The sequence below is a fragment of the Electrophorus electricus genome, chromosome 26 (genome assembly GCF_013358815.1).
Source record: "Electrophorus electricus isolate fEleEle1 chromosome 26, fEleEle1.pri, whole genome shotgun sequence".
Lineage (NCBI taxonomy): Eukaryota > Metazoa > Chordata > Actinopteri > Gymnotiformes > Gymnotidae > Electrophorus > Electrophorus electricus.
In genome coordinates, this window is record NC_049560.1 from 7,416,981 (window position 1) to 7,443,864 (window position 26,884).

The 26,884-nt window shown below is 40.8% G+C and overlaps 1 protein-coding gene and 1 long non-coding RNA gene across 3 annotated transcripts; one reads left to right on the forward strand and one right to left on the reverse strand.

Moving 5' to 3' along the window:
• Positions 1-242: 242 nt before the first annotated feature.
• On the forward strand, positions 243-8,161 carry arrdc2 (arrestin domain containing 2). Of its 2 annotated transcripts, XM_027006871.2 has the most exons (9): positions 243-334; positions 598-858; positions 5,227-5,296; positions 5,435-5,582; positions 5,691-5,793; positions 5,883-6,139; positions 6,257-6,419; positions 6,530-6,684; positions 6,787-8,161. In XM_027006871.2, the coding sequence occupies exons 2-9, from the start codon at positions 600-602 to the stop codon at positions 6,838-6,840; spliced, it is 1,209 nt and encodes a 402-aa protein (XP_026862672.2). In that variant the 5' UTR covers positions 243-334; positions 598-599; the 3' UTR covers positions 6,841-8,161. The 2 variants fall into 2 exon arrangements, with proteins under 2 accessions (XP_026862672.2, XP_026862671.2); XM_027006870.2 differs by lacking the exons at positions 243-334; positions 598-858 and adding an exon at positions 4,329-4,731.
• Positions 8,162-17,387: 9,226 nt separating this feature from the next.
• On the reverse strand, positions 17,388-19,431 carry LOC113575433. Its single transcript, XR_003410415.2, has 3 exons — positions 19,221-19,431; positions 18,898-19,015; positions 17,388-17,711 (listed from the first exon to the last, which is right to left on the reverse strand). It is a non-coding gene; the product is annotated as an uncharacterized LOC113575433 (long non-coding RNA).
• Positions 19,432-26,884: the final 7,453 nt, after the last annotated feature.

Genomic DNA, 26,884 nt, shown 5'->3' on the forward strand with positions numbered 1-26,884 from the left:
ATTAAATATCCTTTATGCAAGATGCAGTGCAGACAGGCCTACATATGTTTTCATATCCAATTACATAATGTAAAAAATCAAAATGGGATGTGAAATAGCTGGTGGCAAGTCGTCATCACTGTCGTCATTATCACTTCTCTTTGAAAAACCCAGACATGATGGGCATCTCATTTGGTGGGTTATGATCATAGTTACTATGTCAGAAGAAGGCGTGGTCTGCAATAGAAGGCGTGGTCTGTCTTATCTATTTGGCGTGTTCATAGAAGGGCGATTTCCCTGGACTCGTTGATGCAGTGGTGACTGCGTTGAGGAACGGTCAGCTCCAACCTGGCAGGTGGTTCATCATATATTGTTGTTAAAACAGTTTTTCTGTTAAAGTTAGTAAGATTATTCCTTACCAGTCAGACGGTTCGATTGATATCAAGTTAAGAAACTCAGAATAGAGATTGGAGACCATTTGGAGTTATAGATAACTTATACGTTATGAGCACTGTTTGCAAGCTAAATTAGGTAACGTTAATGAAAGGATAGCTAACGTTGCCTCCCCACTCTCAGTTTATAGAGGAAACGCTTCGCTTCTCTTTTTCCTTTCCAAAGAAATGACTTTCAGACCTACTGAACACCTTACCCTGGAACTGGATGGTCCCGATGATGTCGTGTACTCCAGCGGGGAGACGTTGACTGGAAAGGCTGTTCTCGAGTTCAGCCGGGAGGTTAAAATTCGAGCGCTGAAGGTTCTGTGCAGAGGGGCCGCCACTGCCCAGTGGCTGGAAAATCGCAGTGTTGGCTTCAACACCGTCTACACCGACTACACGTCAAAGATAACATATTTCAGGAAGAGACAGCATCTAATTCGAGGTATGTAGTTCGTCATTAGGTGTTGCTTAGAGTTCACCTTTTGAGTTCCTAACCCTAAACCTTAATCTTCCTTTTGAGCTGAGGCTACATTTTTGGTGTAAGGTGGGTTGGTTGGTTGGTTGGTTTGTTTGTTTGTTTGCTTGCTTGCTTTCTTGCTTTTATCCTTTTTTAAATGAGGCCCAGTCTCAAGTAGACAACAGCTGCAAGGTGCACAGAAGCAGCCAGATCTTCAGCTGGCTGTTCATTAATCTACTGAAGTCAAAAGCACAAACAAACAGTGCAGAATTCTGTTTGAAAAGTGTAGCTTGAACTATGGATATCTGAGCATTCTCTTCTTAAGTGTCATGAAGCTAGATGATGGTAGCATGCAGAATAGACCTATGCAATATATATGTGTTAGAATAATATTCTATAAAAGAGTTAGTGAAAACGTTTATTCTGTCTAATGTGGCACAGCATGGTGCAAAGGTAGTTGTATATGTGCTTTAATTAGTTAATTAATTAATTGGCCTTCAAAGTAAGAAGTCCAAGTGAATTGCAGGTATTATCTAAGTTTACTTTCTTTCTCTTAATTTGGTGGGTTCTAATACAGATGTGGGACAGTTTGTGAACCCTTTGAAATTATCTGGATTTCTGAAGGTATGGCTCATACAATATATGATATGATATTTAGTCATACTAATAAATAAGGTCAGATAGTCAAAACAGCTTTTTACATTGCCATAAAAGAAACAAACACCAAAACCAAATTATTTTTCAAGCACAATATGGCCTGATTAAAAGAGGTTTCAGAAGACCTCCAAAGAAAAACTGTTGAAACTAATTTCTAAAGATTATGGCTAATAAGTGGTGGCTAATGTGTAAGGCTCTGTGCCTTTGTTCACAAGAGAAACACAGAACCATGGAGGAAAATGCAGTTCTCCACAACTATCAAAGCAAAGAGACAAATAAAAACTGCTTATTTCTAAAATTGCTGCATATATACAATTGCTACTTATTTCAAGGAGATCATCCTGCAGGCTGTTTATCGTTCCTGGAACAATACTCTCCAGGGACATGACACACAAGTTGAAGTTTTTGGTAAATATTTCAAATCATTCTAGCATTTTAACTGTAGTTGCATAATATCGATGCAACTTACTGAAGATTTGTATTTTATTATTATTATTATTATTATTATTATTATTGCTGTAATCGTTATTATTATTACTATTGTAGTTATTTTGATTGTGGTTTTTATTGCAGGTAGTTTTATTGTAGCTGTTGTATTTTCTATATCTTCAACTTTATTTATCTGTAGTTATGTTAGGTTACTCTGTTCTTGTCTTTTCTCTCCTGCACTGCTGTAACATGTCTTTTCCTCTGGGATCAGTAAAGTGGTCCGTCTACCTATTTTTAGCATAATTTTTGTATAAAACAAAGCACAGATAATCAACACAATACCTCAATATATAGCAGTGTGAGGCTACTTTGCTCCCTCAGGGCCTGGACCTTTGGTACTCTAAAAGGTCAATGAATTCAGAGTAATCCTATATCCAGGATTTTACAGCATACCGTAAGGATCTGTTATCTGTGATCTAAAACGCAAGAGATAGTGCCATGCAACATGACTGATCCCGGACACAGGAAATGACAACAGAGTGGCCTACGTGGAAGGATTTTACACATTTTATAATGATATAATTTGGAATGATATAACCGTAGTACTGAAATGCTGGTGAAACACTAACGTTATTGATATTTTAAGACCTCCTAAAGGCAGGCCTATACCTGTTTTGTGTAGAGGATTGGGCCAAATCAACCCCTGAGCTCTGCACAGGACTGAACAAGAGCTTCTGAAAACATTTAGTTGGTTACTGCCAATGGTAGTTTCCATTAGCTACTGGATATGAGGACTTTTACTCTGCCCTCTGATTACCTTGCATGTTTAATCCATTTGTTCCGTGTATGCTGTTTGATAAATAACAATGACTTTAGTAATCAGAATGGAACTCTGATCGCATTTTAGTCACATCATTCATGCAGATAATTACAAAGGGTCTACAAACTTTGTCATTGTTATCTTCACTGTATGGCTTAGTGGATTACTTGGTGAAATCAGTGCGTCAGCACTTGTTTTTAACATCAGCACTGGTTTTTAAGTGTTAAAAAACAAGGCCATGTAACCAGTACTGGTAAATTTTACAGTACAGGTAACGGTTAAAAATGGCCGAGGGAAAATTGTGCTTTCCACCTAAATCACTCCAGATATCTCATAGTTCCAGGTTAATGATTTGTATCCCAATATTTATAGATACAGATCAAAATTGCAGTGAAGTACAGAGGTCCTTCATCAACTGTGCAAGTCAAATGTATCTGAATTTGTAGGCAGAGGAACCAGTTTATATTAATTAAAGTAGATGTTTAGAACCTCATTTAATGAATGTTGTGATTTAAAGTTCCAAGAGTGTAGATCTTTTTTTTTTTTTTTCTTCTTTGAGTTTCCTAATTTCATTGCTGCCATAACAACAACTGCCAATGCAAACATGCCATTAATGCAGTGTCCATTAGTATTAAAATGCTTTGCCAGAAGAAGCAACCTTCTGATGGTCAGAAGGTGTTCAACAATACAAGCAAGCTAAGCTAACAATACATGTCGGCTAAGAATGGGCAACTGAGGCTTCAATTCACATGGGCTCACCAAAACTGGACAATAGAAGATTGGAAAAACATTGCCTGGTCTGATCAATCTTGATTTCTGCTGTGACATTCTGATGTCTGGGTCAGAATTTGGCATAAACAAATTGAAAGCATGTTCAGCTCCTCAATAGTGATGAGTGTCAGGGAAAGTTGTGCTTGACTGGGCTGCAGAAAGTAAAGTGTTATCAGTGAAACTACATGTAGAGGGTTTTGCAAAAGTGGAAGAAAAACATTCTGCAGCCTGGGTTATAACCGCCAGAGGGAGCCAGACTTCCAGGAGCCCCAGTCGATAAGGCTATTTCATTTTCCAAAGGAAGGCGGTAACTTAACTTTGTTTGTGGAATGTTATCTTTTCAAGCGTCTTCAGATTCTTTGTCAATTGATAGACTAACTTAGTTGAAGAGTACAAACTTTTTCTTTTTTTTTTTTGGTTCATTAGTGGTGATTATTAAATACTTATACAAACAGAACATCTCTCGAAAATATGTTTAATTAAAGACTGTTGCCTAAGTTTGTCTTATTTTTGCAGACAGTACTTTGGCTAAACAGCTTTTTCCCAAAGTATGGAGCAGTTTTGTTTTGAAGCGATAGGCTCCACGGTGGGTTTGGGCATGCTCAGTCGGCTTGTTTTCCAAGAACCTGTAACCATCAATCACCACGCAGCGCCCGCCCCGCGCTCCCTGTCCACGCCCAGAGATGTTGTTTATTAGCAAGCTCACGACGCCTTGAACGGATTACGTAACACTGACAATCCCCGCCCCTTGCTGCCTATTTAAAGATCCCATCAGGGCTACGAGGCGCTTTAGTTTTGTTTTGAACGGAGTTCCGTAGACCGCTCCGGAAAACTGTAATGTACTGATTTTGCATCCTACCGAGAAAATTACTTAAGCTCTCATTTTGGAACTTGCAAAAACTATAAGATGATTTTCGATAAATTGAGAAAGTTTAACGTCGTTTTCGACTCCCCTGAAGTGAATTCTCCTCCGGTGTTCAGCAGTGGAGATGTGGTGTCAGGGAAAGTTGTGCTTGAGCTGGCTACAGAAAGCAAAGTGTCATCGCTGAAACTACATGCTGAGGGTTTTGCAAAAGTCCACTGGACCGAATCTCGCAGTGCAGGTTCCAGCACTGCTTACACGCAAAACTACAGCGACGAAGTGGAGTATCTTAACCGGAGAGAAGTGCTTCTGCAGGCAGGTCAGTCATTGGGTCTGAATGAGATGCTGACGGTTGTTTTGCATTCATCATTATAATTGTCGCTTAGGAATTTTTCCTTACGAGTTGGCAAACTTAAGATGTCTTGCTAACAGGAGTAAAATATAGCTAACAGATTGGATTTTATCCGGTTGTTTTTGTCAGTGTTGGCTAGACTTCCATTAGCTAAGCAGCGGTATTAACCAGAACAGTTCAGCATCGTTTCGTTTTTTGATAAAGGTCTCATAGTTTGAGTTCATGTGAAAAAACTGCTTTCGCTGTAAAAGTATAGGTTTAGGACACCTCTGCCCAAGCGGAAAATGCGTCTACTAACTTGAAAGAAAAAATTATGTATTGTTAGTTGAAGGTATAATGTGTTTGTCCAGGCCTCGGTCAGAGTACTTGCTGATTCTAGTAGTTCTGACAACTGACTTCAGCATATCTGCTGTTTTCAGATTTGAGGTTCTGAATCTTAGCGTACTTATCTTTTCTTCCCAGATAATGGGGAAATGACGACCCTTCCTGCTGGAAGACATGAGTACCCCTTCAGTTTTCAGCTGCCTGAGGAGTGAGTTTTTTTTCTTTCTTCTTTTAAATTAATCTTGCCTTAAATTTCCAATACAATTTGCAGTATCAGGTGATTTTCTTCAGCCAGCCAAGTGTGGATTTGAGAAATAACCTGAGCACATTATATTTGCTTCTTTAGGACACTGGTGACCTCCTTCGAAGGAAAGCATGGCAGCATTCGCTACTGGGTCAAGGTGAAATTGCATCGGCCATGGACCACAGTGAAGAAGATCAAAAAAGAGTTTACAGTTATTGAGCCCATTGACATCAACACCCCCTCCCTACTTGTAAGCTTAACTAACATTGCTGTTCTTCAGATCTTTTATGTAACTCTGATTTTATAGAAGTAGGATTTATTAAAAATATAGATTTTTTTTTTTTAATGCAATATAAAGGCGCCTCAAGCTGGAACCAAAGAGAAAATGGCACGCATCTGGTACCGCAACGCTGGACAGGTGACCGTCACTGCAAAGATAGACCGCAAAGGCTATACACCAGGTGAGGGTGAAACTGTGCTGGCATCCGGAGACATCTGAACCTCTAACCAGAAAAAGTCATGAGCGCTAATGGTCCTTAATGCTCCACAGGCGAGGTGATCCCCGTCTTTGCAGAGTTCGACAACTCCACCTCGCGGTCAGTTCTGCCCAAGGCATACATTACTCAGACACAGACCTTCATCGCCCGGGGCACCATGAAGCAGAAGCGAGCGGTGGTGGCCACGCTGTGCGGAGATGCAGTGGGTGCACGACGCAGAGAGTCCTGGCACGGCCGCGCCATCAAGATCCCCCCTGTCGGTCCCTCCATCCTGCAGTGCCGCATCATCCGGGTGGAGTATGCTCTCAAGGTGAGCCTGGCCCTTCCGTGTCTGGCTGGTTTCCCGTTTTGGCACACCAAGAGGAAGTCTCTGTTTCAAACGCCATTGCCCTGTGATAATAGCCCTTTGCACTTGTTTTTGCGGCAGGTGTGTGTGGACATTCCTGGAACTTCCAAGCTGTGTCTGGAGCTGCCACTGGTCATGGGCACCATCCCGCTCCACCCTTTTGGCAGCCGCACCTCCAGTGTGAGCAGCCAGTACAGCCTGAATCTGGACTGGTTGCACATGGCCATTCCCGAACAGCCTGAACGTGAGTGCCCCCGCTCGCCCGTCATGCTCTGAACCATGTTAGACTCTGCCACCTCTCTGACGTTCTTCGCACATGCTGACTCCTCCTGTCTATGTTTTCCCCTCCCACAGCTCCCCCAGATTACAGCTCAGTGGTCAGCGATGAGGAGGCAGTGCGCAGCACACCGGCTGCCCGGCCCGAGGACGACCTCAGTGGCATTCTGCAGCGCTCCCTCATGGCCTACGTGCAGGAGTTCCGCTTCAGACCACCTCCTGTGTACAGCGAGGTAAGCACGTCGCATGTGAGCCACTTCAAAGGGGGCATGTGCTCCTGTGTTTCCCGCGCACCTCTTACACATGCTAAAGCTGCGCTTTGTTCTCTTCCTCAGGTGGATCCGAATCCTGCGCCCTTCAGCATGAGACCGCGCTGCATGACTTGCTGAACGCCTGACCCTGCGTGAGGGACACATGCTGATGATCTGATGAAGCAAAGATTTGCTTTCTCCTGGATGCCCTGGATCTCTGAGACTGGCACTACCTAGGACAAACAGTGCCACCGACAGGAGCAGAGAAAGGGTTACTGATTGGACTAAGCGGTCAGATGGATTCTAAAGTTCTTTCAAGGGAGGGACGGGGCACCAAGTTCAAGGCAGGTGGACTTCCCACTTGCTTATATGCCCTTAATCTCCCTGGGCCCTCTAGCGATTGCCAATCCATGATGCTTGTGTTTGGCAAAATCGGGAAGCATCAGGGGAGGCAATTTTGTGTTATGGAGAAGGGTAGACCAAGAAAGATTTTGCTTTGCAGAAGCCTTTTGAAAATGTTCCTAACCAGCTGGGGCAAATGGTTAGATGACTTCTGTATTAAAGTGAACTCTGTTTTATTGGTACCCTTTGATGTACTGTAATAACCATCTGTAGGCTGATGCTATAACATGTTAAATGTTGAACCATAAATGGTAGCCAAAGAGCATTCAAGATGATTTTGCTTTTACCTTTTGTACATCAAGAAAAACTGTTATCTAAGATTCTAAATGATCTTGGTTGTATGCAGGTGAGATTAACAGTCTAATGTTCAGGTTCAGACCTGGAATAATATGCACGGATAGTACTCAGCATAAGAGGGGGAAAAAACCTGGAGCTTTAAACCTAGGACATTTGGACAGAACGTCCCAGGGTCAGAGAAAGTTAGAAAACTGCCCTTGTATGATTGATTTGTGTTAGAAGCTTCTCAGACTTGAGAGCACTTTTGCTGATGGCCTGTGGATGCGCCATCAGCGTTGAAAGTCTTAAATTTCAAAGAACTTGATCCATAGCTACGTGCCAATGTTTCTGGGAGTAAACTCTGAGAATAGCATTCAGCGGCTTTGGGGTTTCTGCCAGGTGCCTTAGGAAATGTGATTTCAGCATGGCACGAAATGCTGCAGCAGGCATTAATGTTGTAGAAGCACGAGAAAGCTGATGAGCCATGTTTATCCAAGCTTCTTATTTTCCTGCAACAGCAGTCAGTCGGAGTACAGGGATTGTGCACAGCACTGTCAAGCTTTGAACTTGCGCCACTCTGAAGTGTACTCAACATTCCAAAAAATGGCTAGAAGTTTTTTCTCAATTCCAAATCGTGAAAACGGTAAGTTCAGGTCGGAACACACTGAATGTAGTGTTTATGGCACTCATGTAAAACGAATGTATTTTATATACTTTTGGTCATGTGAAAAAAATATTTTGTTGATCATTTTCTAATAAATGTGAGAAATCTTTCATGTGATTCTTTTGCAAAATTGTGAATGAGCTGGAATTTGTGAATTATCTGGACTAAATTGAATCAAATTGTCACATGTGCAGTGTAATGTGTAGCAACTCCTAAGACTGCATATTAAAATAATAGACTATAGTCTCATTGTCCATACTGCCTGTAAAGTATAACATCAGAGTTTCTTACTGTCATAAAACAGTTACAAGAATATACACTTTAGTTGCTACACTTTAGGCCTTAAATGCTAAGGAAGTATAAGTTTACTCTTAATAACGGTGTTTTTTTTTTTCTTCCTCTTGGTGGTTTTAGCTAACAGGTGTTCTTTAAGTTCAGGGGCTTTTTTTTGTGTGTAGGTAGTGCAGCTTGATGGGGTGTGCTGTCTCTCTGAAGGATGATACAGCTGTCTCACCTCACATAAAAGCTCTACTTGAGGGTGGATGTGCTCGGTGCTGGTACATGCAGAGACATCATGCTGCACTGTCTGCCAGAGCTACTCCATGGTGTTTGTGAACCAATGAATAGAAAAAGAAATTCATTCTCATTGTGTCCAAGCAGGTTCAGATTTGACATGGACCATGTGCAGCGAACAAACTTGGCAAGTTACATGGCATGACAACAAACAGTGCAAATAATTTCACCATTTTGGACTGCATTTCCCATAAGACACAGGGCATGGATTTTAGGTGTAAATGCCTAAAGGGTCAAACATAAGGTTATCTTAATAATGTAGGTTTTATTTTGGTTACAGTCAAATTATTCTCATATATGACTACAGCTGCTCAATTTTGCACTAAAAGGTAAAATGAAATTAAAATGAAAACATGGCAGTTTCTGTTCTAGCAGGGTCAACAACCACCAGGGTCACCAGACTGTTTCTACACAGATGGTTTGATGACCTTGATGAATCACAGTTATCATAAGTTATTATTCTGACCAAAAGATCAAGTGCCATGAAAAGTGGTGTGAATTTAAGTACCCATATGTCCTTGTGGAGACGTGTCTGTTTTTGCCTGTTAATGCACAGGAAAAGGGATTAGACTGTGTATTCAGCACACAACAAAAAGTCCCATGATTCACTGCTTAAGAAAAGTTGTTGGTCCTGTTTTGCAATAGTCATCCCAAACTAGTCGTCTGTCTGATTCCACCTGTCCTGGGAGCTACAGAATATAGAATATGGAATAGAAGCAGGACTACAGCATGAATATGGAGAGAAAGACTTTTTCTAATTTTTGAAAAATTCTGAATTCTGATTCTGAATTCTGATCTATTTTTAGTATGCACACTAACAGCACAGTTTGTATGTGCATTCTGAAGGAAATTAATTGATATTTTTGAACATTCTAGATAAGACACCATGTGTGACACCTAATTCAAAACAGTGCCAAGCCTAAGCCAAGCTGGCAATGCCCTACCAATTCAAATACATTCAGTGTAGGCCAACTTTCAAATGCAGACAGAAACACAAATATCCAAATAGAAACAAGCAAACAAGCAGAAGTTATGCTGCATTTATATAATCTACCGAGCGGCCCACCCCAGTAATTCCTGCTCACACTATTAATATGTGTTGGGTGGCATAAACAGCGTGTGTGTCTCTCCCCCCCCCCCCCCAAAGTTGAAAGGAAACCTATGTCACTGATTTAGATGTATAATTTCTCTTGTCGATTCAGTTTGCAGGATCTATCACACAAAGACATCCAGCTAAATGATTTAGTGAAGTAAGCATTAACAGCAGCCTCTTCTCATATGAATAATGACCCAAGCAATGGGCATGGGGTTATTTTTAGGGTGTTTGTGCAGGATAAAGTAACAAGCAACATGTGAACAACTTGGAGGGTTATTGAAAGTGACTGCCTAACAGTACATAGTCAAAGCCTCCCAGAGATCAGCAGCAATGCAGTCCATATGCTGTTTGCTGAGTTTGCATATCAGGTGAAAGCTAAACTGTCCAATTGTTTTGATGGGTATACCTGCAAGTTCCTATGCTGCGTAATCCATAAACAAATCAGATAACTAAAGAAAGTTTGCTGAACATGTAAAAATTCGCATCTCAGAATACGATGGACTAAGGCATATGTAGATATGATATATGTATTCAAAAATACTTTGGCTCTCAGACTTGTCTATTTAAAAAATGCAGTTTGTACGAGGTTACTGTATCGTGTGAATCCAAATATGCAGTAATTTCCCTCCTAGCGCTTCCCAGGAAAAATAAGGTTTCCTTAAACGGTTTTGTGACTTTCAGGGGGTATTACCTAATGGTGAATTCTGGCTCATAGAAAACCTGGGAAATTATTGGTTACATCAAGAGATTCCTCTGTAAGTTAAGGCATCTCCAATGATCCCAAATTCTTCAGGATACTCCCACTCGAAAACAGCAACTTGGAATGTATAATGCATAAACTTGCTTTATCAGATTCTGAACTGAACAGGTTATAGCATATGCATAGTTTTGTGCTCAACTGAGGTGTAGGCATAATCATTTGCTGGGGGGTTGTTGTGGCAGGGAGGTGTAAGTGTTCCACCCGATAATTCCTGCTCACACTACTCATAAAATGTGTTAAGTTGGGTGGTGTGAGCAGCGTCCTCCACGCCACTGGCTTATAGTGGATGTCAGGCTGTTTTACATTTTTGGACAGTTGGAGTGCTTTGTCTCCTCTGGTCTCCTCTGTGTTAATCCAAAATCGTTCCCATCCGAAGACTTAACTCACTGACGTGATACATCACGCATTTGCCACTTATGTGACGAGAACTGTGCATTCCAATTAATTCACTTAGGCTTTGCAATTCAACCGTAAATGTACCCTTTAAGGTTGGGTAATACGATAATCTACAATGCCCAGATGTATTTATTGGTTTCTGTAGATGTGATATAAATGGTTACATAAAAGGAAAACAGAATAGTTTCAATAGTTTTCAGCAAAGGGATTCATAAATAGTATTACAAGCGCATACATGGACACTCCGTGCTAATATGCTGCAGAACCGTTAAATGCGTCAAAAGCGTGTACGTGTTGCTCACACCACGTGTCCCCCCACCCCTTCACGCCACACGTGGTTTTGTCACCGTCACTCCAATTTTGGCCATGCGCCAGGTCTCGGAAGGAGCTGTGAAATTATGCCTAAATATTGAGATGAATGTATGAAGGACCTGAAGAGGAATTTACAGAAACCTTGAAGGAAAACATAAAAAAATGTTTTAAGGCTATTTTGGAGTCAAAGTGCTAGCGCATTTCTTTCTCTCCTTGTTCTATCTGTCCCGTTCAGGGAATGTGTTTACGTCGAACAAAAAAGAGATTAGCACATATCTTCACAGGCAGGAAAACTTACAATAAAACTGCAAAGCCAGTCTAGTTTGGAAATGACATTGCACAATTGCTCTGGTGGCAAGGTAGACAGAAATATATATTTCTGCAATTGTGTAAAAAATAAGAATATATAATTTATTTATATATATATATATATATATATATATATATATATATATATATATATATATATATATATATATTTTTTCCCTTTCACAGCATTTCACTTTGGTTCACAGACTCATCTGACTATTTCAGGAAACTTTACTCACAGAAAAATAATGCTTTTCTCCAGTTAAACTTAAAATTTAATCACCTAATACAATATGCAACCATGTGTGCAAACAACTCGGCATTTGTCATTATAGTTATAGATTATTGATCTGAGAATTGATGTTGGGTTCAAGAGCAAAAAGCATTCACTTAGTGTATGCCAGCAGAACAATATCACATCTTAGATTATTAGGAGGGGGCATTCCATGAAATATGGGTGTTATTGTTCCATTTGATTGTTATTTATTAATAATAATAATAATAATAATAATTATTATTATTATTATTATTAATTCTAATTATTATTATTATTATTATTATTAATTCTAATCTACTCATTATGTAACCTTTCTTGGCATGCTGCTCTGGTGCACCTAAACTGAGCTGTCAAATGCTGTGTAAGCCTGACTACAAGCGAAACCTATAGGGTTTCAATTTACTCTGTCATCATTTTTGGTTGCTTAGCCAAATGTCATCATTTTCACATGAACATCAGTGTTCCAAAATGCTGATTACCACACACACAGAGATGCTTTTAAGACAGAATAGGTCAAAGTTCCTTACCTATAATATTCTTTAAAATGTTTTATTTCTATGGATGCTCTATGGACTAATTTCTTCACTAGGAAATTTTGATCAGAAAACAAATCAGGACAAAAGTCGGCGTTTATCACCAGTTAAATCCAAGATTTATATATCCATGATCTGTCACCACATCAGAGTCATAGAAAAAAAATGTGTGTGAATTGCCTTAATTAGTCACAGTCACATGACCATTCATTTACATGTTTGTAAATTTTTTCCAAAATGTCTTTTCTCTAGTCAATAATCTTACCCCAAATAATTTTCAGATATGTGGTATAAATCGCATCAAGTTAGAAACAGAGCAAAATTATATTAAAAGAAGATGGCGAAGGATGGGAATCCCCCCCTTATCATTTCATGATGCCCTCAGGGAATCCAGTGATCTCTGGCCTGCTCACATCAGACAGTATGTACAAGTAAACAGAGGCAGGCAAGGGGATGCAGCAGATGTAAACACTCCTGTAGAAACTGTCAATAAGATTAAGAATGTTGACAAGGAATTTGAAGGAGACCAGGACAGGAATAGTAGGAGGAGGAGCAAACATTTTGTTGCAGTTACCAGACCAAAGCAGAACTGCAGAGGTTTTGTAGCTTTTTCGTAGAAGTGCTGGTTGTTAGTCAGCAGTTTAACTCTGGCTTGTTCTGTAACATTCTTCACTGAAAATCTTTTTAAATCAAAGAGAATGGCTTAACTTAGAATTAGACAAATGCCCCCCCAAAAGTTTACATAATAGATGCCTGGGCACTGTTTCTATATATAAGGTCTATCAGGTTAGTTAGTGCTATTCTCCCTAAAAATAAGATGGTGATTGAGTGAGCGCGTATCTGGGTCAGGAGACAACCAATCCCATGATCCTTTTGTCATCATCTGATACCACAGTAAAGGCTACAACCAGCTTTTAGTTTCTATACAGTAATCAATACTGGAGGGCCCTGCTTAACATATGATTTTCAAAACATGAAAGAACATGAAGGGGCTATATTGCAGTAGTGTTAATCAGGACAGCCTGTGGCCCAGATCAGCCTGTAGCCCAAATCATTGGCTTTGTTACTTAATGTTCGTGCTTTGTGTGATTTCGTCTGTTGACAACAGGGAACAGGGAAGGCATTTTACGCATTTTCTCTTATCTTATGCTGGATAGTGCATGGCCACTGAGAGCAGCATTGTCACAGCTGCAGACTGACCACTTGTTAGGTCAAACTGTTTTCTTATGGAAACAGCATGTTTGGTTACCCCTGTCCAGTTCTCAACAAAGTTGCTCCTGCAAAGTTGGTCCCCTGCATATCCACACTTTGCAAACAGCATGCAGTTTCCCTGTGCATATTTACTGAAAGACAGCTGGAAATCAACACATTGCCTCATTTGTTGAGGGCTCATGAGAAGATGAGGAGGAATTGTACATTGGGGTCATGCTTACAAAAGGGTAAAAAAGGGCACTGTGTATGTGTGTGTGTATTTATGTGTGCGTGCATGTGTACATGTCTGTGTGTGTGTGTGTGTGTGTGTGTGTATTTATGTGTGCATGCATGTGTACATGTCTTTGTGTGTGTCTGTGTGTGTGTGTGTGTGTGTGTGTGTGTGTATGTGTGTGTGTATTTATGTGTGCGTACATGTGTACATGTCTGTGTGTGTGTCTGTGTGTCTGTGGGTGAGTGTGTGTGTAAACTATTGCAGTGAAAGAAGAGTAATATTCACAAAGGCTTTCAGAAAAATACTGATTTTGGATCAGATTATGGACACAAAACACCAAAACTAGTGATGTTCTGCTTCCAACACATATGTTCCTAGACTTGAGGAAATGCAACCTGAATGTGCCAGTGTATATAATGTAAAATACCAACTGTTATTGTCAGTGAAGCATGGTGTCAGTATATCATGCATAAGACAGGTTCATTTAGCTGGTGCTTTTATCCAAAGCGACTTACAATTATGACTGAATGTGTATATATCAGAACACATATTGTACAATATAATGTTTAGTCTATATGGTATAGTTGCTGAGTGCTTTTGTTTAGAAGTGTTTGTGTACAAGAGGGTGTAAAAGCCAGCTACTCTGTAGCTATGTTGTATTTTACCTGAAAGGAAATCATCTGAACCAAATAACAGAGGTGTCCCTTATGTTGCCAAAAGGCAGAAATGTAGAGCGAGTGTGTGATCCTGTGCAGTTTCCTGGAGCGACTACTTTCCAGGGAATCCAGCAGCACAGTTAGCCATGGTCGCAGCAAACTGCCATTTCTGAGAACGCTGGCCTCACCGAATAGAGGTCACCGAGCAGAACAGCTCGGTCATTTCCCGCTAACACCTGGGTGCATGAGACAATTGCTGCACCATCTGCACCGTTCTCCCTGAACGTCCCTATGTTGTCCCTGTGTCACGCTTATCCTCATCGGCCGTGAAGAAAATTGCGATTTTCATGTTTTCATGACCAGAGGAATGTTCTGATGGCATGCATGCCTCTGGAGGAGGGTGTTAGTTTACGGAAAACACACTTTAGAATAACTGTGGGCAGCAGTTGAGAGGGTAAAGTTATTGATAGATTTACAATCACAGTTGACTAGAGTTCTGTCTAAAATCAAGGATCTGCTTGTTTGAATAAGTTACAAACAAATAACAAATTGAGCATCTAAATGGAGCTCACCTGTGTGTTTGTGTTTCAGTGATTCATAGAATGATCATTTCATTAGCTCAACCTACAGCCTCTCCATTGCCACATTAAACAGTCTTGCCACATGTTACAACCAATTATAAATTGTTATCTACCACTATCGGCATCACTGGCATCATTCAGGTACTCTGAAGCCAGTTAACTGACTGTACCAGTCACCTTCTATCAACCATTATTAACTTATTTCATGAGTATCCTAGTTTTGACAAATTAACAAAATACTTATATATATATATATATATATATATATATATATATATATATATATATATATATATATATATATATATATATATATATATATATATATATATATATATATATGCAACATTTAAACTGTAAATGCTATTTATGTAATCACTCACACGCACACAAAAACACCGATGTTGTCAAGAATCTTTTCAAAACAGGTCACTCATGACAGAGGCCACTGGAAACAGGACACAACTGTGAGGAGAACAAGACAAGTTACTATCAATAATTGCACTTCTGAAGGCATAAAAACAATCTAAACACAGCAGCCTATAGCTCAAGCTGTACGATGGGTGGGAGATCATGAAGCATACACTCTTCGTGTGCCAGCCTTTGATGTTGTTATCTATGCATCCCATCTACATTGTTTAGGTTTTGCCTGCCAGCAGAGCCAATCATGGTATTACAGCCGTGTTGCACCATGCAGTTGCAAAAATCTCACTTACTGCATTTTGTCATCATTACTCTGAGCCAATACCCAACACACAGGTGCTTTCCAGCTAGAAACACAGTGATATTACTAGCTGCCCTCATTAAATGGGCCTACATATTATAGTCATATCTGCAACAGTTCAAACCACTGTTTGACACAGGAGGAAAGGGAATGTAATTTAAAATGACTAGTATAATATGACATTTTATCTTGGGAATCACAGGACTCTGCCATGGTATCTAGCAAAGGTTTAAGGGTAGATTCTGTTTATAATTCCCCTTAAATACTTCCCTAATATCCTTATTTCCCATTTAGTTTTGCACACATGCCCTCGATTCATCATTTGATATATACCTCAAATATTGTTGACCCATCAGCTCAATGCTAAAACCACAATTTGTCATTTCAACAGGATATTATCAAGCAGGCAGTGCTCATTGTAACCACTGGCAGGCCTTGGCTTTCAGCACTGAGGGCCAGATAAGGGCCCAGCCCTGCACACATCTTATCAGCACTCTTACTGAGATGGTGGGCAGGGACAGTAGGTAGCTGGTATCTGATAAACTAGTTGAACTGTTGAGAAAACCAAGCAAGGTGGGGGGAGGTCACCACCTAGGTCCGCACAGAGGAAGAACGTCTCGCCAAAAAACACTAGGAACACAAAGCCTTGATTGTGCCATGTCTCAAAAACATAAGCGTCGTGCGAAAGACCAGGGGTCAAATCCAAAGAAAGACACTGCCCCTTCTAATGTCAGGCCAGCTGAAAGACAAGCATGGAGCAAGCAATGGACAAACAAACTAATTCTATATTGATGTATTTTTTTTCATCATAAGCCAATTTTTAAAGCTACTGGGAAAGCATATGCTTTGGGGGCATGCTGGTGTTTATGTACAGTGGTGTTTGTTTATGAACACTGGTGTGCACTGACTTGACTTGTGGCTGTCAGAACAGCTGTGGTTGCTAAGGTCAGCTCACAGTGGGTGAGTGTGTTCATCCAGCTGACAAGAAGGATAGCCAAAAAAATTCAAGTACAGTTTGACTTGTGACACCCACAAGACACAAGACTGGGTGGGCATAAAGGCAGATAGAAGAGGAGTTAAGATTTGTGCCTCAGACCTTGCACAAAGAAGCATGCAGCTGGCCTTGTGCACAAAAGTACTCGATGTGACTTTAGACATCCGGAGTAGCACTGTGGTTTTTCAGGAAACCAGACCTCCACTAAAGTGCAGCGCACAGGCCCCACCCGCCGCCTTCTCTCATTGGCTTGCCTGTCTCCAGGCATGTGTCAGGAGAGAACAGAACAACTGCAAGCCAATCAGGTTGCAGTGTGAATTTCCTTTTTTTTTGTCCCAGACTTCTTTCAAGTCTGAAAGTAAACACTGCTGACATCATAGGCCTTTTAAACTGACAACCACAGTCATTTAAAAGCTATGTGGTTAACAGGTTGTCTGCATGCATTTCTGTTGTGCTTTAACACTGCTTATCAGTAAAACGTCTTGCAGAGCCTGCTTGGGGCACTAAAGCATTTTTATTCATATGCACTGGGATTATTGATGAAAGTAGGTCTAGCAAATATGCCATTTGTACACCACAAATTAAATTACTGTTGATACATAATGTTTGCACACTGTCAGCTACCATGAGCTACAGGAGCACCTCTAGGGGCTATTCTAAGAATAATAATGCTTATTATATCCTAAGACAAACGCTTTGTAAATGGAACAAGGCAACTTTAATTACGCAAACCAAATCTGTTCAAACCTCACTGTGACATGCTTCTCATTAAGATTATCTCTAGCTTCCATCAGATGGTTTTATCCTCAGCCTGCCTTTTTTCCTGTTTAGGATGGAGACAACCACATGATATCAGCTCTCAAGATCAGTTTGGGGTTTACCACTGCACATGCCATGTTCAGCAGAGCACAAGGAACAACACGTGTCTCCTTCTGCTGAAACGTCAATGAACATGACTGTGAAATGAACACAGTGTACAGGTGAACACGAGGACTGACCAGTTCCTCTGATTTAGTGCTGTTACACAGGGCTGTGGAGAGACAGGGAGAAGATATTCGCATTACATCACAGCTGCAGGGGCAGAAGCAGGTCAAATGTATGTCTCTCTGTTTGGGGGGAGGGGTTAGTGTTTGCCACCTCCTACTCCGAAGACAATTTGTAAGCCCCACCCCCCAGTCAAAGGGTTTGTCTAGGAGAAAAGAGAAGCAGACAATAACTAAGCTACTTATTCTGACCAACCAGAGAAAAACAAGGGTCCTTAGCAAGAGTGCTTATATCAGATTGAATATGTTTTTGGGAGGCAGGAAATGGAGTGAAATGCCTAATTTGTGCGTGCGAGAGAAAGTCAGACAAAGTCCTTTGTTGTCAAACTATTTTCCGCAGGAGAACACTCAATAATTGTTTCCTCTGCTCTAGTGCAGATTACACCGAGAGTACTGGAGTACTAGCAGCACCTCTCTAAGTTCTAAAATGACTCTTAGTTCCAGTGGTGTTTGCCCCAGTGATGTGCAGAATTGATGATAATCCAGACACAATGTCGCCCTTGTTTGCTGTCATGCTCTAGTGATGTCAGCCCAGTTGATAACAAACAATGCTGGTCGGCGCCGACATTAATTTCGGATTCATCGTATTACACCTAACCCACATTGGCTGGTTTAAAGTATAATTTATGCTGGTTTTCTAATGCCTCATACAACAGACTCACATTTACATTCTGAATAGGGCAATGTGAATGGCAGTGAGACCGCTGCATTCATATAGGGCAGTACATCAGGTACATCGATACTGTGCCAAACTGAACCTGGAAGGGGATAACACAATGAGCTGCAGACACAAGTTACTCCAGTCGCCAGTGACTGGAGCAGACGATATTTTAAGGTCCATTAGCTGTGGCATGACCTAACTGTGGAACATGAAGGGGGGGAGGCAAGCATCAATTACGAAAATAGCATCTCTGAAAGCATGTTTATACCATCTCTGATCTTGAATTTTAGTAAACAAGGTGACTAAGTTCCTGGACTGTGCTTGGTGATATGTGATAGATCAAATCTAAATACAGTCCACATGCTTGAGTATGTTTGCTGTTCTGTTCACAGCACTGATGGTGTTACACTGACCGCTAGAGCTCCTTTTGAGACAAACAACTTGTCTTGAGCTATGAGTCTTTTTAAAACGCATACGAAACAGTTGTTTTTGTGTTTGGAGCTTGGCCTTACCGTGAAGTGTTGCTCCATTATGTTTCTCAGAAATGGTTGATGAATGCTTTCGCATAGTGGAACTGCTTGGAAGCATGTGTTTGACTCTACGCTCCACTGTTCAACTCAAGCCCCCTGGCTTTAACAGTTCGGACATGGAGAAGTGGAAAAACAACAGAATGCATTAATACCAAATGCTTTCTGTCGGCTACTTGTGCTTGTGAACGTGCATACCTCTGTTCAAAGTGGAGCAGGCAGGGTATATATCGGCTCGAAAGCCAGAGTGGTGTTTTAGGGTAACGTTGAGAAAGCGTGCACTCGGAAGGCTTCCGTTTGTACATTACCATGGTGGGAAATTGAAACCGGAGTCGAGGTTTTCCATGCGTCATTTCCAGTGTCGCAGTAACGCTACACACTGCGCGCAAAAGTTTTCCCGTCCTTCAGATTTCACCATAAAAAAGGGTAGAAAAGTCGCACCAAAGCTGGAGCAGGCGTAGTGGAGAGAGTGAAGACCAGGGCGAGCGAGAAGGCCTAAGCTGTGAGATGCGAGGAGAAAAAAAATGAGAGTGGTTTAAGAGGGGGAGTGGGACCACATGTGGGTGAGTGTGTTGGGCTTGCGAGGGTGGGACTGGCTCACTCCGGTTTGCGCTGCTTCTCAACTGGCGCAATGCCAGGGCCGAGTGAGGAGGTGACGGCGGGGTGGTGGAGACCGCAAGACAATGAGATGGCAGGATGTTGGGACAGCTTACTTGCTCACCTATCATGCACCTATTCTCTAGGAACAAGATCGCCACACTAACAGTTTTTGCACATTTTGGAAGATACAGAGAGGCAATGTATTGTTCTTGAGGAGATCCGACACTGTTCATACTGTTTTCTCCTCTGCCAAAGGGCACAGACACACGATGACTTCCATAGATTGGTTAAATTTATCTGATGAAAACAAATACATATATAGTTGTTCAAGGCCCATGGCATGGGGTAGTATAGCAGACTGTCTATGGAAAAACAAACTAATCTAAATGAAAGATGAACATATTTGCCTTGCGTATGATACTGTTGAATTCAGCACAAAACATATGACCCAAAAAAGCATATGACCAAGTTACATAACAAAGTCATAAGATCTGTCAGTAGGTGGTGAAGGGTTTAGAGAACATAAGAAATGTAGAGAGACATGTCTAGAGAGCACTATTCTTTGTTATATACAAAGCCTAGGCTTTTGTTATTGTGTTAGGCTGCTGAAATGTTTTATATGCAAACTTGTTTGTGCTTCCTAGCTAAGTAATAAACTCCTTTTAAGCACTCTTTATTGGACCCCCCCCCCCCACACACACACACTCACACACACACACACACACACACACACACTCACACACACACACACACACACACACACACACACACACACACTCACACACACACACACACACACACAGCTCTCAGAACCTCAGAGCCCCAGAGCAAGGGAAAGAAAATGAAGCTCTCAGCAAGGAAACATGACGCCCCTAATCAGGCAGGGGTCGTCAGGCAGGGGTCGTCAGGCAGGGGTCATCAGGCAGAGTTTATCTGTCCTCTGGAAGCACACAACCTCTGCTGGAATTGGTGTACCCTCTCTGTCTCACTGCCACTGTTGTCTTGCTGTGTTTGCGTTGGCTTTCCACCCTACACTACGTGTGTGCTGTGTGAATAGGGGGCTTGTGGAGGATTGTCTTGGCAAGAGCCCTCGCACAGCTGTTCTGCAGAAGTTCTTCCAAGAAAAATATGGACGGTCGTTCAGGGACTCCGGGGGTGTTCATCCTGAAAACAGCAAACGACGCAGGAAAAAGGGTGGGCCTGGAACGTGGGGAACGTGAGGAACTATCTGTTTTGGGCTGGAACTCTGTTTTGCACTGTGTAAAGGTACAAGTGGAAGAAGATACTGGCGTGAGAGACCCTTGAATGCAGCCTCCCATCAGTTGTTTAAACCTGCAGCTGTGAACAAATCTTCACCATTAACTTAATGAGTGAATTTCAAACTTTGGAGTTTTTAGGGAAAATTCATTGCTTCTTGAATCAGCTGTTTGGAGTGGAAAAAGAGGAATCACAAGCCAAAGCTTGCCTGCAGAGGGAACTAATTTTACTAGATAGACTAATAGTCTCTTTGCTTTTACAACATAAATGCTTCTGCCAGCATTTCAGCTTAGTTGTCGAACTTCCTAACCTTGGTCAGAGGTTATGGAACGCGTGAATCAGACTTGTCAGTCATGGAACATGTGTATCAGACATGTCAGTCATGGAATGTGTGAATCAGACTTGTCAGCCATTCGAACTTGAGCTGCTTATTGGATGAATGGTTGGGAAAGGGGGCAAGGAATGACCTCTGCACCTGGAAGTGCTTTCTTGACTTATGAAGAGAGGTCAGAGGTCATGACATTTGGCCCCTCTGCCAAAGCTCAAGCTCTAAGGGAGCAACAGTGTTGTTCACTTTATGCCCAAGTGAAAACAACAGATGAGGACAGGACAACATTGTAGTCCATTACTCAATGATTTTGAATTAGTCATAAATAAAATGAAATCTGAGACTTGTGTTTTATGAACTCTGGAGAAGCTTTTAAAAGTCAGTTAAAGTGAAGCATACAGTACATACAGACCCTGGAGGTCTAAATAAAAGCGTGCATAACATTGACTAACATCAACAACTTGAAATTTTGACAGACCTGGAGTAAGCCGTGTAGAATATAAAGCTTATAGTCATCAGTGTCCAATCCTGCTCCTGTAACCCTGCGACCCTGCCGAGCTTAAATCCCACCTCTGTCTAAGCCCTCGCCATGTGGGCACATACTTGACCAGGTGGGCAGACGGCAAGGCACAACATTGGGTATGCCTGCCATACAGCATAATGATTCGCCACAGTCTATTTCAGTTCATTTGAGAACTGTTGACAGGTTTTGTGTGGCATGCTGCACAGTCAGGAAAAGCTGGTAAGTGAAGTCTAAGTCATGGGGGAGGGGCCCGTTAAACCTACAGCCTGTGGGAACGGAGAACAATGCATCAGTAGGTTCATTAGAGCGTAGCCCTACTGCGTGATCAAACAGACACTCATTGAATCTAAGAAAAAAAACATTCTGCTGAAAGATGGCTAGATGTCAGTGATCGAAGATGGTCCACTCTTTGACAGGAATCTGTCTGAGGCATGTTCCAGCTTCACACCCTCCCTATCCCTAGGCTTGGCAGGAAAGTGTACAAGTTTGTTTTCCGTGTATGAGTAGGACCCCAGTCTGATATCCCGACACCGTATTGCTTTTTCCTCTTCAACATGTAGGCAGATGGGCAGCCCAGCCCCCTGTTGTGGACTTTAGAGGATTCGACTACAGGATGACATGGGGATCCCTTTCACTTCACAGGAACGTGTACCCAGAGCTACTGCCAGGAGACAGAAATGGTCAGGGTTCTTGAGGAAAGTTCATGTAGTTCCCCGGTCTGAGTCAGAGTACAGGCACAGAGAGAGAGAAAGAATCCGAGAGAGTGAGAGCAAGAGAGAGAGGGAGGGAGGGAGGGGGTGAAAGAGATAGCAAGCTTCTGGAATAGCCCCGCAAGTCAGTATCCGCCGGTCCAGACCGGTTCCTGTTCTCCCAGTGCAGACATGTAAATAGTGGGCTGGAAGGCAGCCAGCATTAGTCACCATTCTGTCTGCAGGGATGGAAGGAGAGCATGCGAGACAAGGCCAAAGCTTAAACTCACACACATAAACAGCATCTCCCAGTCTCAGATCTCTAGGCCAGCTCTCTCCGAGAAGGAAAGAAGAGAACAGCAATGTCCCACTGTTCAGCAAAGGCCTCCATGTTTGCTGAAGAGGAATACACACCCTCCCAGGAATACACATTCTCCCAGGAATACACACCATCCCATTTTTTTTTTTAATTTTTAAATAAAATATTTTAAAATTTATTTTATTTTATTTTATTTTATTTTTTTTTACTGTTTTTTCATCACTATGGCAAATGGCATGGAAACATATCCTGTAACTATAGTGATTTGTGGTAGATTTAGTACATGGTGAATGTTTATACTTGATTAAAAATGTATTATTAATTTGACTTTTTTCAAATTTTACAATACTACATAGGATCTATGAAGTTTTTTCCAGCTTTAATTGTAAGAAGGTGTGATAACATTCTTCAATATCTGCTGTCCTATAACTGTCCTTATATATGATCAGATTTTTTATTGTGAATGAACATGAAAACACTTGAAAATGAATTTCAGATAAAGCAATATTACCACATACTTTTGCAGCACTTATGTCTGTCATTTCTTGTATGTGGAGGAAACACATAGTAAGCATTAGTGTAATTATGTGACTTTCAAAAGAAGTTGCACACTTTATAATGTTTCATCAATTGTGCGAGTCTCGCCCCCAAATCCAACAGCGGCTAATGTCGTCAGGTTTGGTAGGTGGAAGAGGAGTTGACCTCAAAGTTCAAAGTTCAAAGAGATTTTATTGTCATTTCAGCTATATACAAGTACACAACAAAAACGAGACAATGTTCCTCCAGGACCATGGTGCAACACAAAACAACAGTGCAACAGACAACATGCTACACAAGTGCAAACAGTCCAAGGTAAACATAAGTAGGCTTAATAAAACTTAATAAGTGGCAATCGAAAAGCAGTGTCAAAAAGTCCAAAACAGGCAAGTTTCAAAAACAGGCATATCAGACATCTTATCAGAAACAGGCAGATTAAACAGGCTGAGCCCAGGAAAAAGAGGCAAACAGGAGTATCCAATCATAAAATGAAAATCAGTGCAACAGATAAAGCCAGCAAAGCCTGGCTTGGAAACACTATGATAACAACAGAGGGGTTTAAGTACAGAGATAACTAGATACATGTGAAATTGATAGACTGGGGATTGGGAACACACAGGAGAATTATGGGGACTGTAGTCTTCAGGAGGCAGGTGGGAGGCTGCAAATATCCATTTAACAAATACTGTATCCATTTAACAAATACTGTATCCATTTAAAAAATACTGTATTCTTAAATTAGTGTACTGGCAGTTATCCCAGTGACTGCTCTATGCTGTAAGCGTATCTGTAGAAATATCACAATATGGTACATCCTTTGCACATCCATCCACTCGGTGTTGTGCACTGTTGTCCTTTGTGGTGTTTGTATTTCATATTTATTGTTTACACTTATGTTCTTCCTAGAGGAACATTATTTTATTTCATTTATTTTATTATTTTATACCTGTTTATAGCTGAAATTCTGATAAAAAACCTCTTCTCTCCTCTCTGTCCTGCGGGTATGACAGGTATCTGTGCCTTGAACCAACTTCCATGTTTTCCACTATTAAAATGACCTTGTCAGATGTGAATATCATAAGGGAATTTGTATGGGTTAAATCTGTATTATTTACAGATGTTTGGGGATTCTTGTGATGAAAACACAGGTGATGATAGTCATCATTGTATAATGCATGCCAAGTGGCAGTATACCAAATGCCACTCTGTCCATCGTCTGCACTGATACGTGAAGACCTTGTTCATCCCTGTGTTGAGAAAGGCTTCTTGTCAAGGATGGAAACATGTTTAGAATCTGTCTGCCCTCAAGACAGGCCTAGTCTTTGATGAAAAGCAACCCAACTGCTTTTAATCTCCGAGGCATGTATGACGAGAAGGCCAGCACGTGTGAGCCGGTTGAAGAGGCACGCTTGTCCTGCCAGGCTATTCCCGTTCAGTCATCTCAGAGTTCCTTCCCCTTTGCCTGTCCTCTCACATGTTTTGGTCAAATTCGATACATTTTCTATTTTCCTTTGTGGTTTCTTTCATTTGACTGGCATAAAGCAAATGTTCAGGCTATGTATCAGAACATATAAAATTAACGGGTTTGATAGATAACTTTGTTCAATTTTGTTTTTTACATCTGTGGTGTTCAGATTTGACTGGCCATAGAAAATACTGGACTATAAGAAGATACACAATAAGAATTCTCATTCAGTTGCTTACTCTCTCTCTCTCTCTCTCTCTCTCTCTCTCTCTCTCTCTCTCTCTCTCACACACACACACACACACACACGCACAAGTAAAACTTTAACCCTACATCACCATCTAGTTCAGCTAGTTTCATACAGGAACTACACCTTTCAGAGATTGGCTGTTTTTTGGAAAATGTATTTTCTCACACATAAACACAATTCAGTGTTACAAGACTCATTTTTTCATATCCGAACTATATATGGTTCAGATTAAATATAACTACATATAAATATGCTACACTGAACCTGAAGAAATCAAGGAGGAAACCAATGTTAGATTCTGCTAATGAAGATGATGGACTGCCTGAATTATTTTTTGTTTTAATAAAAGAACAGGAATTTAGTCTTTTAACCTGACTGAATTTGTAATGCTTGACATGCAAGTATCTTGGCTAAGCTTGGATATAGCAGTCCAGTTTACCAGTCTTTGATAATCATTCAACGATTTTCTATATTTTTTATGTGGTCTCTGGTCTACAGTACTCCAAATAAATCGAACAAATTTGATTTAAAATCCTATTGTGGTAAATGAGATGTATACTAGTATTTTTGTGATAATGACTTGAAATGTGATTTCTTGGATATGTTTAAAAAAAATTAATATTTAAAAAATGTTTTATGAACATTTTTTGCTAACAGTTTTTTCCCCCCCCCACTAATCTTCCCCAACAACACCAAAGACCATTCGTTCAAACCCAACCCAAGGTTAACTCTTCCCAGCAGTTCAGCTCTTCCCAACCCTAGCAGACTGAAGCACAGAACTATTGTCCTTCTTATGTACACATGTAACACAAATGCTTTGGTGTACACGTTAACCTCTGCCTCAGTTTGTTCAAGAGCAATGTTATGCATGCTCTTACTAGTGTTGACTTTTGTAAAGGAACATGCTGTTACAGCCAAGAAGCAGTGATGGAGCTGGGAACTTGCTGATTATACACGAGTTATGCAATCAACATGGCTCATAATTAGACATAGGCTTACATACTATATTCAGTCTCTTTTTAGTCATAGCATTTTGAGAAATGTCCAGATATGGCTGCTGCCTAGTTAGTGGGTTAAATACGCTGTTATCCGTGCAGCTCTCAGTTTATGTTCAGATGTGGGACCAGTCTACAGTCTACAAAAGTCTACATTCCAGTTTAAATTCCTAGAACAGCATGGACTGATTTATTGTAAATAATTTTTATTCTTTACTTCCAATCCAAAGACCTTTATGATTTTAAATTTCAAGAAGTTTCAGGAAGACTTTTTTGTGTATTTACCTTAAATTCTGTGTGTAACACACTCTAATCAGAAAGATGTCATCACCAGCTGAACCTTTGTCAACTCTGTGTTTGTGTGTGTGTGTATGTGTGTGTGTGTGTGTGTGTGTGTGTGTGTGTAGTAGTGAGAAAGAGAATGTGCTACTGGGATATAACAGTAATTTCCTTCCATGTTTTAGAGCTTTCATTGGGATGCAAACAGGTTCTTATCTGGCATGGAGCTATGTCCGCCACACGAACTTGTATCACAACTTCATGAAATACGCTACCCTGCTATTTTATCTATGCACGGTGCGCCCCCCTGTGGTTTTAGCCAGGTATTGTTAATCTAAAATACAAGGCCATTCATTAGCTGCAGCACAACTACTTGTTTAATTGAACAATACAAACACTGCCTCATGCATCTTATTAACATGTAAATTTGTTGTAAATTGGAAGAGAAAAAAAATATATAAACAGAAGGAAGGAACCAAATTTATGTTATTCTGCTTTGTTTTGCCGTGTAATGACATCTTTATTGCTGTACAGATGTGTACAGTAGCTTGTTTACATTCACAACTTATTTATAATTGTTTATTATACCTTGCCTCGTTTTTGTATTTCTTTGCTAAAGTTGTTCACTGAAAAAAATGGTATGCAGCATCATGACAGGATGTAGTGGAAGAGAAATGTGAGCGTCTCTTTAAAGCTTCACCTCCTTCAACCTGTGTCTTCCTTTTCTAGC

Coding starts and splice junctions, on each gene's coding strand:
- arrdc2 (XM_027006870.2), top strand. CDS start 4,458: ATGATTTTCGATAAATTGAGAAAGTTTAACGTCGTTTTCGACTCCCCT. Junction 5,794..5,882: donor CCGCAAAGGCTATACACCAG/GTGAGGGTGAAA, acceptor AATGCTCCACAG/GCGAGGTGATCCCCGTCTTT. Junction 6,140..6,256: donor GGGTGGAGTATGCTCTCAAG/GTGAGCCTGGCC, acceptor TTTTTGCGGCAG/GTGTGTGTGGACATTCCTGG.